A 16,417-nucleotide genomic window follows, 5' to 3' on the forward strand; every position below is an offset into this window, starting at 1 on the left:
TGTTTTTTTTGAGTGAATTTGTCACTGGCTGGAAAGCTGTGTTGTCACAGTGTGAGACACCCACTGTGTAACCATAGCTCTGAGTTCAGCAGCTCCTAACCTGAATGTCACCTGTTTAACTTTTTATTATCAGACATTTCGCTAACTTTTGTTCCCAAGGTGTGCTCCTAAATAAAAAGCATATGGAAAAAACGTTAAAGAAACACAGAGTTGATTAACAGACAGTTTGCTATATAAATATTTATACTGTCCATGTGTAGACAATATACAGTATTTCTGTATTTGGGTGGTCCCAAAACCTTATGGTGTGGGCCTTGACAACTTTGGACCAAGATGCTGAATCCATAAAGTACATCATTAAATTTTAGGTTGAAGACTTATGCGTTGTAAGGGTTAGAGTAAGCCAGTGGTTTGAGTTTGGGTAAGTCTCCTGGATCCTTAACCTGAATTAAGTATGTGTAGTGTAGACTGCAGCTACTATGTTATTTTGGTAGTTTCAATAACAAATTCACATATTACGATGTGGTAATATGTTCAAAGCTATAAAATTAGTCATCATCAATCAAATACTAAACATGATAAGTAAAATGTTAGAATTTATGTCCTCAGTCAGTAAACATGTACATAGAATACATACACACAGAACAGAATAGGATAAAAATTAAATAAAGTAATATACACGGTTATTTACAAATACACATGAACACCCAGGAGTCATTATTTTAATTTGCATCTGGCTGAATGTAATAAACAACAACAAGGTAGTGACAATAATATGGCATTATATATAGCATTGTTATGTATAATACTCAGCTAATTAGCGGCCCAGAAAAACTGCTCTGAAATCAATTTTTCGTCACAACCCAAAGTTTGGGAAAAGCTGATTTAGGCAACTTATGCAAGTCTGTTCTTCCTTTTTGTTTTGAGCTTCCTTAAGTTTTACTTTTTTATTTTTCTGAGTGTCTCCCTTTGTTACACTCTTGCAGTGCCTCCCTTAAACTCTGCACGTCTTGCAGGTTCATTCACTATTTTTGTCATTGTCCCTCTTTGTCATCCTGTCTAGCTGGCTTACTTTCCCCTCTTTCTCCCAGTTTTTTTCTCTTTGTGTCTCAGACTAGCTGTGTCTGCTTCTGTGCATTGCATAAGAGGGGATGCTATAAATATCTGCAGGAGTGACCTACAGCTAATATGTGTGATGATTATGGGTGAGGAAAACAGAAAAGCTGGAGCCTTACTTCCTGGCTCCCAGAGGCAATGACAAACCAAAGAGAAACTTGTAGGAAGCATCGTCTTGTGGTTTTGTCCGAGTGTGCGTCTCCAGAAACCTCTAACCATTTTCTTTTTTGTTTGCTCCTGCTTGCGTTCAAACATGCCTGCACGTGCCTATTATGTGTGTGTGTGTGTTTATGTGTGTCCTTCGCTACGAGTCACTATGCGGTGGCACACTCCTTGCGTAAATGCCCCGCGACATGTTGCTCAGCGGCTTGATTCAACCAACAGGACAGGTCGTATACCATAAGCCTGTTTGTTGCTCAGTCAGTCTAAACCACTATATCCTTTAATATCTGGCCTTTCACAGCACTGACTTCACACACATCACACTTGCTGAGCTGTCTGCATGGGTGTATGTGTTGAAGACAGCTATAATTTATGTGTTTCAACATAGGTAGGAGCATGTCTGTTGTAAATAGGTGCTGACATTGATTATAGAAGTTGCTGACATTGTATAATATTTGTGTTAATTATATGCTGGAACATAGGTTTTTTTAAGCCCTGGAGTGTGTGTGTGTGACTGAGTGCCTGACATTAACTAAAATAAACTTGAACGAGCTGTTAGTGTCTGATGTGAATGCAGATGTCTCTTTTAATTTCATCACAAACATCTTAGTGAGGTAGGTGGTTCTATTCATCCAAGGTCCCGTCTCTGTCTCACTAGCACCTGTACACACTTTGCAGCAGTCATTTTACCTTGTCACTGCTCCACTTTTATCAGCTGAGTGACCTCGTAATGTCTGACCTCTCCATGCTGTTGTTGTTAGCAGCAGGAGGAAAGGGAGTAAGGGCTACCTCTGGCACTGAAGTTGTCAATGTTGATACACACACCCAGATACTACTAGTGTTTTCCACCCAAAAGGGCTTGAGTTGGATCCTAAAATAATCTGTATTCATCTTTATGTTGTATTGTTAAAATTGCTAAATGATATAAATAGTTCTGTCTGGGATTTATAAATGATCAGATGATGATGTAATAGCCTTGTTAAATGGTCAGTGAAAGGTCAGGTGCACAGTCTGTACAATCTACCACAGCTGTAGGTAACCTTTTGTTTTGCACTATCGGACCGTTAAAGGTCAAATGTCCAGTCCTTCAGCAGGGTGTGTCTGTAGTTCGCCTGTCCCAAATACCTTTAGAAGAAAATTCAGTGGGAATCCGCCCAAGATTCCAAGAGTCACTTTTTAGATCATGTGTCCTATTTCCCTTTACATCATTGACAGCTGTAACATCAGACATAGTGACTGATGTTTTTAAAGCTTTTCCCAACTCTCATATGTTTCAGTTATTGCATAAACTGAAAAACTCCAGTTTTGTTAACTCCTGCTACGTACAAGGCAAAATTGCAGGAGCAGAGGGAAACCGCAAGCTATATACCTTTTACAAAATTACAGGACTGTAGACTCAAGATTGTAATGGGACAAAACCCCTGACAAAAACAGTCCAGTCCAACCATTTGTTGTTTTGTAAAGTTAGATTTGGACCCAAGAGTAAGATATGATAATCTTAAAGTGGATTGAGAGTAGGGTTGTATTATACTTGTCATGGCTTAAAGATTTTTAAATTATGGAATACAATTACAGTGTCAGTTGAAGCACATACTGATTTTTGACTGATTGTCTTCTTACACTTGTGGCTGGTGTGTGGCATGGTAGAATTATGGCTTGTAGAATGAGAAAGATACATGTGGTATAGTTATTCGGGATCCAGTAAAGGCTTGTTCATATATTGATAACAGTGAAATCACAACATTGTGAACAAGAGAAGAGTTGAATACAAAGTAGAAAAAACAGCCACTAGTTTTAAATATATCAGTGGGACATGCAAGCATTGGGTTTAAAAATGGTCTCAAAATTTCACATGTTTTTGTTGACTTTTGGCAGAAATATGTATATATAATATTGTGTAAATAAAGATTGTATCAGGCAGATGACTGAAGATATTGATATTGAAGGACTGGTGGGAATGGTGACAAAAATATAATCACTGACCTTTGCTAAGGAAAATTTCAAGAGGAACTTGACAGAATTGCCACATCACTATACATTGACTTTATACATTGGTGAGTGGTGACACATTCAGGTTGTAGCTTGCAAGTCAGTAACTGAGTTAGAAATGAGAAAAGATAAGAAAGATGATAATCATAGCTTTTCTGTTTATTGTGAAATGCCTCCCCGCAGGCCACACATCCTGATGGCATGTCTCATTAGTCATCCTTCATTCCTTTCTGACTTTGGGAGAGGTTTCTATCCATTCTGATATTTTCATTATCCTTGTATTTCTTGTGCTAATGAAACAATCCAGTCATTTGTATTATTAGATCCATATTTCTTTGCCAAGAGAAATGTGTTTGACTGCTGTCAACACTATCAATGAGCTGTCTAATGCCTTTTCTGTCTGTCATTGTTCAGAGAGATAAGGCAATGCCATGCTGCTGACAGTGCACGCTCTCTTCACCAACTTCCTGTCCAATGGAGAAACAGCACACACTTGCTTCACTCTAGGCCGGAAAACCAGTCTGTATCACCATGGAGACAAACAGGAAGTGGTAGTGTGAAATTTGTCTGCAAGTTTGATAACTGCAGGAAGATAAGCAGATATGCTCAAGGCATCTGATTAAACAAACACCAGAACCTAACTATGCTCAAGATGGAAATTATGTCAAGTGTTTAGCAGATAGAGAAGTAGTACTACAAAGGTTATTTAACATGGATTAGGTTCTCCAAGGGATTGTTAGGTTGATATAATAGATTAGCCACACTTCAATGTAGGCCCTCTTTAAAACATTTAGCACCAGGGCAACACCGTGTTAAAATCAGTGCCTACCCCCCGACAAAAAATGGTACATAACATTGACTGTCAAAAGTGTGGCCTGTGAAAATAGCCCAAGGTACAGTAGTCGTTCTCACTCAGACTCTTTCATGCACTCTTCACAGTTTTTAGAATAGCATGTATTTAATCACAGTAAGAGGAATATTTGCCACTTAACAGTAACAGTGGAAACGTGGGTGTAGGAGTAGAATTTGGAATATTTCAAACTGATGCAGATTGTTTTCTGAGTCTGCTCAAGGGAACCATTCATACCTGTTTCTTAACAGATAATCCCATAGCATTTTTATGGGTACAGTTATGTGTCAGTAATTTCTGTTTGTTGCTATAAATTTCATTAGGGTTAATGTTCAGTACTATAGGGTCCTCACAGATATGCATGTGTGCTTGGGAAGGTCAGGCATTGTCTCTGCCCTAATGTGAAACACAGCCTTGTTGATGAGGCGACATCTCCCCGCTGAGTACCCAGGATTCATCTGTGCTGTGGTGTCACTGTGACGTCTGTGCCTGTCACACAAGGGCACTGAAATATACTTGGATATGGCATCTGTTGTCTTCTGTTTGCTCTGTCTCTTGAACACCCTCCTCTCCATATTTTTTTCTCATGCTTTCTTGTTCATGCTTTTCAGATGTTTTCAACTCAAAGGTTTCCTTCCTAAAAATACTCTCCTGCTAATGATGCACACTGAGGCTGTGTTCACATGCTTCTTCTCTTTTCTTTTGCTTAAAAAGCTTACATTAATCCTAGAGGAAATTTAAAGTTTATGGATTTTCAGTGTTGTAACTCTCACTGACAGTAAGATAACATCAGAGTGCTATATGCAGCTTGAAGAACAGCTTCTTCTGTTCTTGAAAAGCTATTGTGCTCAATTTGTGCATGTTTGCGTAAGTGCTTTAAGGCAGGTTGGAATAGTGCACAACCAAAGGCAGGCTTTCTCCCATCACTGGACATGCTTTTGCAGACATCGTCATGAAGATTTGTTTTTCATTTGACCAGTAAAGCAAAACATTATATCATTAATGAGTCCTCATAACAAACAGTTTAAAGAAATTCTTTGAATATATTATGTGCTTTACAACACATAGCTTTTACAATATGTTGGTCTGGTAAATCTTCAGTTTGTCTGATAGGACATTTTCAGCTAAACTGCTTTGCCAACACACTGGCTACTTGCTGCCAGCTCTTGCCTTGGGCAGTTTGTGCTTTTAAAAGTGAGCAAAACAAAGCGGACCATTAATGTTGCTAATTTCCCAAATAAATCCTGTAGTAGGCTACTTCTATATTTATTCTGCCCCATTTGTGCTGCCATCTCCACTACTGTCAACTTTCTGAGTACAGACTCATTTACCTGGTCACAAAAATTGCATCAGACATAAAAGTGGGTCAGTGGAAAAGGAGAAAGACACAGATGACACACCCCACAACTGAGAGAGAATTTAGCCACAAAACTTATGCTTATCCTGACTGAGCAGTTCATTCATCTAAGTCAATCCTTAATGTTTAAACTCTAGTTCTAAATACAGGAATCTCTAATTTAAGAGGCCACAGGATCAAGTAGTCTTCTGAGGTCAACCTGCTAATCATAATCAGTCTGTTGGCATAAGTTAGGTGTGATCATCCAATTTAAAGACTTAACCGTGCGTTGTATTGGTGTTAGTCTAAAATAAAGTCATGGGAATTAATGTTATGAACATGTTTAAGCTACATTGTCTTAAAAAGCGTACTTCCTTATGGCCACCTGAAATATGCCAAACACTTTCATGGGTTAGTCAGTCATGCTGAGGCCATTCTCTGCACCATCTGCTGTAATACTCAGCCACACTCAATCCTCAATGGTAAAAAATATTCTTCAAAGGCAGCTGCTGGAATTGTGATATGACCCCACCTCTTGTCTGTCTGCACAGTATGTCTGTGAGCAATGTATAAAGTTTGAAGTAAATCTGGGAATGTACTGTAGAAGAGCATACACACACTCGCTCCTTCACATGTTTTGTGGTTAATTTTCTATTTGGTCAAAGTTGAGTGTTTGAGATTATTCAGTCGCACCAACATTATAAGTGTGCTTTGTGGAATGACAGGTTATTAATAGATTCATGCAACCTGCCAACACTGCCTGCAGCCAACAATACATACACTAGCGTGCACACACACACACGCACACATCATATTTGTATCAAGCTGTGTCTGAGTCATAACAAATGTCATGTCCACGTAATACAGCAATGTGACGCATGGCCAGTTTCAAATGGAAACTCCTGCAATGTACCTTATGTGTTTGAAGCCCTGCTGTTTATTCAGTGCACAAGGTTTATTGAAGCCTTCTGTACCTGACCATAAATGTACAATCATTCATAATCGTTTAAATGTTAACAGTCTAACACAACTGATAGAACTCAATGTCTAGTTTAATTATTGTCATACTTAAGACTCAGATATTTCATATGACATTTTGAAAATATAATCACTTTAGAAACTCAAAGTACACTTCAGAGGTTCTTTCATTTGAAAGGTTTCCTAACACAGCCTTAATTGTGTTGATTTGTTTGCGACAAGTAATCTATCTGAAAAGAGTAATGTGAGCGCACTAAAAAAATGAGTGCTCCTTTGTAGTTTACGACAAAGTCACCATTTAATTTTAAAAATGCATTTCAACATGCACATCGAGGGAAGTGCAGATGAGGTTAAATGTCATCACACATAGAATGAGAAGTGAATATCTGCTCTTGAATTGTGAAGACACTCAACTGGAAGATTAGGAAATAGCAGTGCATCACATACTGCATGATATTAAGATTATCATCTTTGCAGGAGTGACTCATAACTTTAACTTTCACTCATACATACATATGATGTCTCTTTGTCTCTCCTCTCTAACCTGCAAGTCCTCATCTTGTCTTTATCTGTACATGGAAGACACCTTGAAGCTGCAGTATGTACATTCGTTTGTGCCCTACAGCTGTCCTTCAACCCTGTCAGCTACAGCGTCTTGAAAATCTAATCTGTAAACTGCTCACATCACCAGGTGTTCTGTGTGCCAGAAATCAGTACTGATCGAGTACCTGCACCAGAGTATTTGACCTGAATCGTAAATTAGCCCTAATAGCTTGTCATCAGGTTGCTGTGATTTTGGAGAAAACATCTTCAGGTGCCAGTTCATCTTTGTGGCTGTTATGGTTGGCTACTCAGTTATCTGAGGTGGTTAACAAAGGAAAAGTGACATTAATTTATTAATTTTTCTTCTTACCTAAAGTTTTATTATCATTATTTTATTATTTATTTAAGGTGTACAGGCCCATAAACATATATTGAGTGGCATCTTGGCCAACTCTTTCTCCCTTTTACCAGTTCCAGAACCAAATGCTTATTTATATGTGTTTGCCATCTGTTATTGAACATGTTTTTAGAGGCAGGGTGTAATGCTGTGAAGACTCATGTGAAGTTATGGGCGTGCAGATCTTTCCACCAGTCTGTGGCACTTCACTGGCTCGGATAATATTGGATCATAAAAAAGGTTACATGAGTTGAGTGTGAAGTTCACAGCTAGCTGGTTGAACATCTATAGAATTCCTGTCACAACATTTAATGCCATCGTCACATGTAATAGTAAACATATAAGGGAAACTATAATTGCTGCATACCTTCACTACAAGGCTTATATCAAGTGAAGTAAATGTTTTTTCCTATGTTTTGTTTTTCTTCTCAGATAAATGAGTTGAGCCATGTTCAGATTCCCATCATGCTCATGCCAGATGACTTCAAGGCCTATTCTAAGATCAAAGTGGACAACCACCTCTTCAACAAGTAAGGTCTTTTGAAGTATAGAACTGTTTAATTTAAGAACAGTGATAACACTGGAATGTGTAATTTTCATAATTCTCTGATATATTCTTTAGGACCTACAGCATCTCATCAACTGTATCACGGGTGTTTTCTGATCTTTGTATACACACAGGGAGAATATGCCCAGCCATTTCAAGTTCAAGGAGTACTGTCCTCTTGTGTTTCGAAACCTCAGAGAGCGGTTTGGCATCGATGATCAGGACTTCTTGGTATGAAAAGCCTGGCAACTTTACCACCACTTATGAGTCAGATGTGCAGTTTGTTTTGTCATCTTTTTATTACTAGATAAGTGTGACTTGTCACATAAGAGAGCGCCAGCTCTTATAGATAGCTGGATGATTTTACAGGCAGCAGGTCAACCTGAAATGCATCTTAATCTTATCCATCTAGTAAAGTAACCACCTGATGCAACAGACACTTGAACAAATTTGACCATGAGCTTAACTATTAAACTGTCACTCTGTTGTGCTTTTTCCTTTCCTTCATTTGTTTCATCCAAGTCTTTCTCTTCTTTTGCTTCCCACTCTTTCCTAGTAAATCCCCATTCCCAGTGCAGGCAATGAGTTGGCAGTATTTGGAGGTCGTTGTGTCCCAGCTCAGTGCAGCTGTCCTTCTCACATGTTTACATTAGGGTTCGGCTGGCTGCAGTGAGTGGGCAGTTGGGGGTGTTAAGACACTGGCCAGTGCGAAGGAATGTCATGACATTCTCAGCACAAAACTCCTTTCCTTCATGAGGCATTAGTCACATTGTGGTCTAAAAGGGTTACTGGTTTTGATTTTTTTTTCCTCTTTGCCCTTGCTCTAAATATATTGTTTATGTTATATTGGTAATATTCCCCATTGCCGACAAGGGGCGTCACCAGCTGCAGGCCTTCTATTTTGATGAAACACAGCAGTGTTGCTTTTAATGAGCAGTTCTAGCAAAATTGAATTAAGTTTGGGAGGGTAGCTGAAGTGCAAGCAGATCAGCTTTTTTGCTCACATTATGATGAGTGCACAGTGGAGAAAATTACTAACTAAATCAAACACATTAGAATATTAACTAAAGCTTTTCATCTATGCCAGCCTCAGATGAAGGTCCTCTTTAACATTTTCAGCCTGTGAGACAAACCACTTCAATGTTACACGGGGATTGTAGCTATCCCTCTATGTCTCCCTGCTATTTTAACTTCCAGAAACAAGACTGCAACCATTTTTAGTTCTAAACACCAAAAGAAATGCTGCTTAACAGTTTTAGGATGCACCTTAAAGGTTAGTGCTCACTTTGCAATCCAAGCAGAAGATGCTATGATTGGAAGAGGGTAGTGAGGGCAGAGGACATGAGGAATTCTTGGAGAATGAGGCATTGAGCCAGGGGTGTTGGATCATGTTACTTTTGAGTTCCAAAGTCTGGGCAGCAGCTGTTTGTGTCTGAGTGTAGGTTTAGACAGGCAGCGGGCATAGGGGTCAGAACCCCACATGTTTAGACTGGAGAGTGGGAGGTGGTCAGACAACAAGGAGCTAGATGCAGAACATGCTGTATTGTGGGACTCATTCAAATACACAACAAGATCAGTCAACAGGGAGTATATAGTTACACCGCTATCTGTTTGAAGTTCAAATGGGTTCTGACTCATAGTTGAACAGCTACTTTTAAAAAATGTTTCCAGTATTTAGTTACAAACCTTCAGACAAGTAAAACACATGTAATAAACACGTCTTGGGTCTCTGAACGCACTGTGCGAGTTATGCATGTGCAAAACTTGACTTTGCAAAAAGTCAAGATGACGAGATAATCATGTCTCAGTGTGTACATAAACATGGTCGTCATTTGGCCTTTCTGTCTTTGCTCTGTGTGTTTGCAGAACTCACTGACGCGCAGTGCTCCCTTGAACAGTGAGGCCCAGGGACGGAGCGGGGCCCGCTTCCACACCTCTTATGACAAACGCTACGTCATCAAGACCATCAGCAGCGAGGACGTTGCAGAGATGCATAACATTCTAAAGAAATATCATCAGGTGATAACAGCCTAGCAGCCAGTAATATACTGTATATAAATACAAGCCTCGATTCTTCCCAAAGACAGGCTTTCATGTGCCTGTGGTAGACTCAAAATAACTCATAAACAGATTTTGACTAAAGCCTGTCACTGAAACAAACAGCAATCTCCTTGTGGGGGCCACAGCACTTTAGAGAGGCTATTGTTTGCTCTTGTTCTCTGAAAGAGCCTGTTCAAAGAGGGACTGCTTTACTAAACTATTTATTTGTACCCTTTTGTCTGCCTGCATGACAAACAGGCCTACGCACACAAGTCAAGCACTTTTTCACCCAGTGCTCTGTGGCATAGTGTCAACGTTAATGATGCAATTTTACAACTTTTGCTCTGCCTATTGATTTTGGGTTGGTCGATAAATGTCACAAACAGCCAGGGTACAGGTTCATACAATTACCCAGGACAGCTATTGCAGTAGATTAGAGCCCTCTTGTCTGTTTATCACACTACTGTTGAACACAGAGTGACACTAAATCATAAAGGGATCATGCTGTGTTTTATAGACCTTATTTTCTCTATTTCCCACAGTCTTCCCTCTTAACGTACACAGTAAACATACATTGTGACTACAAAAGGGCCATCATTTGATATCCCTTTCTCTCTTTTATTAGTTCATTGTGGAGTGCCATGGCAACACACTGCTGCCTCAGTTTCTGGGGATGTACCGACTCACCGTGGATGGAGATGAGACCTACATGATTGTTACTCGCAATGTCTTCTCTCACCGGCTTTCTGTCTACAAAAAATATGATCTCAAGGTAAGAGGGGAAAGCAAATAAAGAGAAAAACAGGAAGCACGGAAATTGATCATGTTGCACTGATCATCTGAGCTTTTGGAACAAGAATAAAAAGCACTGTTTCTCCTATAATTGTACAGGTCTAGATTGACCACTGAACAAAAATATAAATTCTTTATTTTGAAATTGTAACTTTTAACAGCTATATGCTGCAGAGCAGAGGAGAGACATAAAGTGAACATAGCGTTTCTCAAGTCGACAACAACTTAGAGCCTGTTTTACGGTTGATATGTTTCATAAAAGCTCATGTACAAGACAGGCTTCTAAAAAGGTCATGTATTAGTATCCCTAAAGAAGGTCAAGTGAGGTGTTGACTTTATGTTAAGATACAGCCAAACATGTTTAAACATGCACCGGGGTAATATGTGTATGTAGGTTGGTGAGGGGAAAACTAGTGCTTTCAGTAACAGCTAGGTTATGAAGAGTTATTTCTTTCCTTTGTTTCTAGGGTTCCACTGTGGCAAGAGAGGCCAGCGACAAGGAGAAGGTACAGTCACCCGTCGTGAGCCAGCATCCACTGTTAGTCATACCCACACAACTTAAACTTAAGCACAGGCTGAACCTCTTAACCCTTAGTGTATACTTAAAAGAAATAACAATAATGATTAGAAACATGTCAAAAATTGACAGACACGTCAGAAAAATCAAGACAATCTACCCGGCGTCTCTTCGTCTTTAAAGTGGAATATTTCAGTTGTTTGTCCCTCGTCTGTCTCGCAGAACTGATATGATACAGGTTTATCAATCCACATCGACACCATGTTGTTGCAAGTCAGTACGCAAGCCGCATTTTAATAACTGTTACATTTGTATTTAGTGAAATAATCTCCCACTTTCTACATGTTGTGGAGTAAATGAAACAATCGAGCCAGTAGATATCAACAATGACCATTTGTACTGCCTTTCACGTAGCTTCCTTGAAAATTATTTTTGTCCGCTGGACAGGCCACTGTCCTTACAGCACAACAGGAGGTACGTTGCTGAAAGGGACAGTTGGCTCGGATGACAGTGGAGGTCGGAGTCTGTGTGGATTGAACAGATGGATACAAAGCAGTAAAGTGCTGCTGATGTCTCGTTTCTAGTGTCATATCCATCTACGGTACAAGGACATTATAAAGTATTCAGAAACTGTACATTTTATTTACAAATACACTAAATATGAAACTTAGCATTGTCTGTCTTTCAAGTAATTTAACCGCTGACACCATGCACTGAAAATTAGTCAGTTATTCTGAATGAACTCTATGAACTCCATGAATATTAAAAGCCATGTGGACAATGATAGAATGAGAGAGAGAACAAACTGGGTTTCCAGTGGTTTCAATAACTAGTACAGCTTCAAACTATTCCAAGCTCACTGTCATCACCCAAATGGATCAATGAACACAACTTTGGTGTCAGCTTTTGTTTGCCTTTGGGTCAGGATGACAGTAGCAAATATCCATCTCCTTCAGTTAGCACCTGCTTCATCACCCCATTCCCTGCCTATTCCCTGCACGCTATTTGTGTCTCTTTAATTTGCTTCATCCCCTCTAACCTCGCTTCTGCTCTTCCCTGCTTGCTGTCTGTGTGTGAAAGATTGAGAGCTGTGTGTGTGTGTGTTGGGTTTACAGTTGTATTCAGTCACATGTCTCATGGTGACTAGTCCTGTGTGTGTTATGTTTTCTGTGTATATGTGTGTCTGACTGTGTGTGTGAGAGCAGTATATATGAGCAATTGACAAGTGATTGACTGTGAGGGAAATGCTGCTGTTTGTGAGGGTCTGGCTTTTTGAGTTTTTGGCTTTTGGCTGCTTGGACAGAGTCACTTGTGAGAAGTGAATTGTGTCACTGAAATTCCAATGGACCCGATGGTCTGCTGTGCTTCCCATTAAAACTCTACCAGATATATACATTTTATTTTTATAGTCAAAAGGCTTTGAGCTCTTGATTGATGATACCGGTAGTTGCTGACAGTGTCCTTGAATACAGTGACTTTGGAGCACCTGTTTGTTTGACCTGTCAGCTCAGCAGTATTGGAAGAGGCTGGTTGTCCACAGTGATTTTTTTCCTCTTTTTTTTTTTTTTCATTGCATGTTTCCACGTGTCGCTCTGCAAAGCTTTGTCTGCCGCGAGCAAGGTTTTTTATATAAGAGTGTCACAGTTTTGACCCAGAGGGGTTGAACTTTCCACCAGGTTTTTGCAGGGTAAAACCAACCATGGGGCATCATTCAGCGAGGCGTGGAAGACTTCGGGGAATCCCAGAGCTAAATATAGCTTACTGTAAATGGAAGAAGACGCAAAAGTTATTGGGGTTAAAATGAGTGGAAAAAAAAGCCGCTGAGGATTTAACACACACGAGCCAGACCTCTGTTTGTCTGCAGCTCTGCTGTGTGTGAAATATCATTTACGGTCCAGCAGTAGAAATTCAGTAGCATTACAGTACATTCTTGCCAAGCTGACATGAGTGTTTTTCCAGAGCTAAGTACCACAGACTCTTAACTCACAAGTTAATGCACGTTGTTGCTATTAGTCTGTGGGGAATCCTGTGGTTGTTTTACATTTCAATGCAATGTAACTAATACAGTAAGCATTTTACGGTAATTGCCTCCACATGTGAAACCATTCACAGTTATCACTCAGTACATGATCTTACCCATACTTTTTAAAGTGGATACATGTTCACACCACACTTAAAAATGGTTATAGAGACACAACTAAGGCTCAGTCATCAAACCAGGATCTGACAAGAGACGCACTGAAACATCTTACAAAAAGACGTGTAGAACCGACCTGCAGTTACCCACTGCATGCTTAAAATGAGGAAGAGGGTGCAACATATTCAATTATTTGTTTTGTTCAGAAGGTACAGTGTGTGCACGAATGTGTGTGTGTAAAAAAGAAAAAGTTACTTCACACATACACACAAACAACAAGCACAGCAAGGTTATTTCCTGTCTGCATGACTGTCTCCCTCTCATGCATGTATCTGCATGATATATAATGTTTATTCTGCATTTGTTTTGACGTTACGTTATTTCTAACACATTCTGATGTGTATGAACACCAGCCGCATTCTGTTGCACCTTGTGGACGTGTTCTGTTTTATCCACACATGACATTTTTTTTTTCTTTTTTTTTTTTTCCCCCCCATAAAATAGATTTTGTTAATCTTACAGCTGCTGCTTCAGGGTTTTGACTGTCAGACAGCAGCAGCGACACATTGCGATGATTGGTACATGATAAGTTTACACATTTTTTTAAAATTTGTTTTTATTTTTTTACTTTCAGATTATCTCAACCACAACCTGCTCGAGGTGAATTTGGTCATCAGTTCATACTAGTTACTTTGTTTTACTTTACCTTATATAAAAAAAAAAAAAAAAAAAAAAAAACTGTTTAGGCCACTGGCCCATAATTTAGCAAAGACTGGTGCAGGTAACATGCGCAACTGCAGTATTTGTTATGTTGCTTGGAACGTGTAGAGGTTGTGTTTGTATGTTTTTACACAGCTACAGGCCCCACTGGCCCTGGAATGTGGAAAACCACTTGTCTCCATTATGTCTCCACTCGGTAGCTACATGCTGCAGTTGTTACGTTGTTTTCATTAACTCCCTTCTGTCTGCTCACACCAGCTACAGCTGGTACCTCCGGTGGAGGCGCATGACTTTAATGTGACAGGATGACTGAGTGTGAACTGTCCAGTAATTGTAAGCCGTTAGAGGTAGTACCACACCTGAATAGAGGATTGGCCGAACACAGGTTCATAGAATGGAAATTAGCTTGCCGTTGTTTCCTTGCTCTTCGTAGTTCCAGCTCTTAGCCTCCTTAGTGTAGCGCTGCCAGGTTGCTCTCTTTCTCTACCAGGCATTTAATACCAGTGTGGGCAGACCAGAGTCAAGCATGCATAGAATATACATTTGAACATTTAGGTATAATTTGTAGGGACGGTAAAAATGATTAATGAAGCCATTAGCACAGAACTAGAATAGCAGCAAAAATTATTATACTTATTTATATCGTCATTGGCCGAACCTGTTGAACACAGATAATTTTATTGACCCCTTCAAAGAATTATAAACACCTAGACTGGATCGTACGGGTCGCTCGCGTTGTTGCCCTTTCCAACCCTCTACCGATCTTTAAAAACAAAACAAAAACAGTTGTGTTCTGTTACATTTTAAACACTTTGCCTTTACTTCCAACTTCCTTCCTCCCTTCCTCTCTCCTTCCTTCTCTCCTCTCCTCCAACCCTACCATCCCTCCCTCGCTTCCCCTTTTCTAGCAGCCGCCCCAACCAGAGGATGTGCCCCCGCGGCCCAAATCTGGTAACGTTCAGCAAAGGCTGCAAACACTGCGGATTGCCACGCGCTTTTACTGCGCCATGAAACACGTAAGAGATGTAAGAGAACCAGGGCTCATATACCAGGCATGATCTATTAAACCAATCTTATTTTATTGTTTTGTTTTTTTAAAAAAATTTATTTATTTTGTATGGCCGAGTATTTTCGTTTCCTCGTCTTCTCCAAGTTGATAAACTGTTATTTCAAGGCCGCACTAGTTTCATCCATTTACAGTCACCTTTTGCTCAACTTGTCAGCCAGTTCAGTTTGATTTATGCCAGTTTGTTTTTGTTCGCACCATTCCTTCAGTGCCACCGTGTGTCTGAAACACTGGAGAGCAAGAAGTGTTTGACTGCGTGGTAAAAAATAAAAAAATAAGGGAACCAGAGATGGGAAGAGAAGTACGTACTTGTTACATTTCTGTAAAGATAATTTATTTCTGAGGAAGAGCTGTCTTGCTTTGTTGGTATTGTTATTTCAATACTGAGACTAACTTAAACAAATCTTTCTATGTTCCGCAGTAGAAACTGAGTATATTTGATATTCTAAATCAGTGGTAAATAGTTCCTTGAGACAATTTCCCAGCTCCATGTCCTGCACTACAGCCTTTGTTTTGTGAAATAAAATATATTTGGCTGCGGCTGAGCAGGTGCCACGGGACATTAATTAATAGCTAATCTAAGAGATGAGTCAGGCTTGTTAGATTTTTAGCGTTCGTGCTGTATAGTATGCACAGCTAATCTTGCTCAAAGGCAGTGCGACTCGTAATGTTTCTTAATAACCGCAGTCTTCTGAAATCAAGCAGTCAGTATTGTTCACAGTATCTCCGTTCTTTGTTTCTGGTTGTGCCTGTTATCCAAAAACAGTTCAGCACGTGGCAGTTGTAATATCATAATTTAGATAATCCGATTTCAGTACAGAGGCCGCAATAGTTGGGTCATGAAACACAAGATGAGCAAGTTGTTTTCACACACAAACAGTTTATTGTGTGTAAACTGCACAATTCAGACAAATTCTGCCACTGTTCGTTACAGTGGGAGCTCATAATTTACAAGCTGCTTATCACTCATGTGAAACCTGCTGGTGGATGTTAATATATGCTCATCAGTAGGAATGTAACTACATACAGAGGCTCCAAGTGTTAGCATACAAGAAATCCTACAGAAAGACAAAAGTTTTGTCCCTCTTAAGACAGCAGGACATCGCTTCCGTCCAACGCCAAGATCCACTTTCCAGGTGGCTGACAGGAGACCAAAAAGAAACGACATTCATTTTTTTTCAGTAAGGGGAGAAATTCACCTGTCACACAGCCTTACAAGGCTCACTG

General features: G+C 39.7%; 1 protein-coding gene across 3 annotated transcripts in view; it reads left to right on the forward strand.

Moving 5' to 3' along the window:
- The window catches only part of pip4k2aa (phosphatidylinositol-5-phosphate 4-kinase, type II, alpha a), a 30,927-nt gene that overhangs the window by 7,346 nt on the left and 7,164 nt on the right, over positions 1-16,417 (forward strand). For 2 of the 3 annotated variants that reach the window (XM_046370777.1, XM_046370775.1), the window contains exons 2-7: positions 7,804-7,901; positions 8,053-8,149; positions 9,785-9,937; positions 10,584-10,730; positions 11,218-11,256; positions 15,033-15,149. In XM_046370777.1, coding sequence (XP_046226733.1) covers positions 7,837-7,901; positions 8,053-8,149; positions 9,785-9,937; positions 10,584-10,730; positions 11,218-11,256; positions 15,033-15,149 — 618 coding nt within the window. In that variant the 5' untranslated portion in view covers positions 7,804-7,836. The remainder of the gene's footprint in view (positions 1-7,803; positions 7,902-8,052; positions 8,150-9,784; positions 9,938-10,583; positions 10,731-11,217; positions 11,257-15,032; positions 15,150-16,417) is intronic. The other variant, XM_046370776.1, reaches the window with a different exon arrangement.

This window comes from Scatophagus argus, chromosome 18 (genome assembly GCF_020382885.2).
Source record: "Scatophagus argus isolate fScaArg1 chromosome 18, fScaArg1.pri, whole genome shotgun sequence".
Taxonomy (NCBI): Eukaryota; Metazoa; Chordata; class Actinopteri; family Scatophagidae; genus Scatophagus; species Scatophagus argus.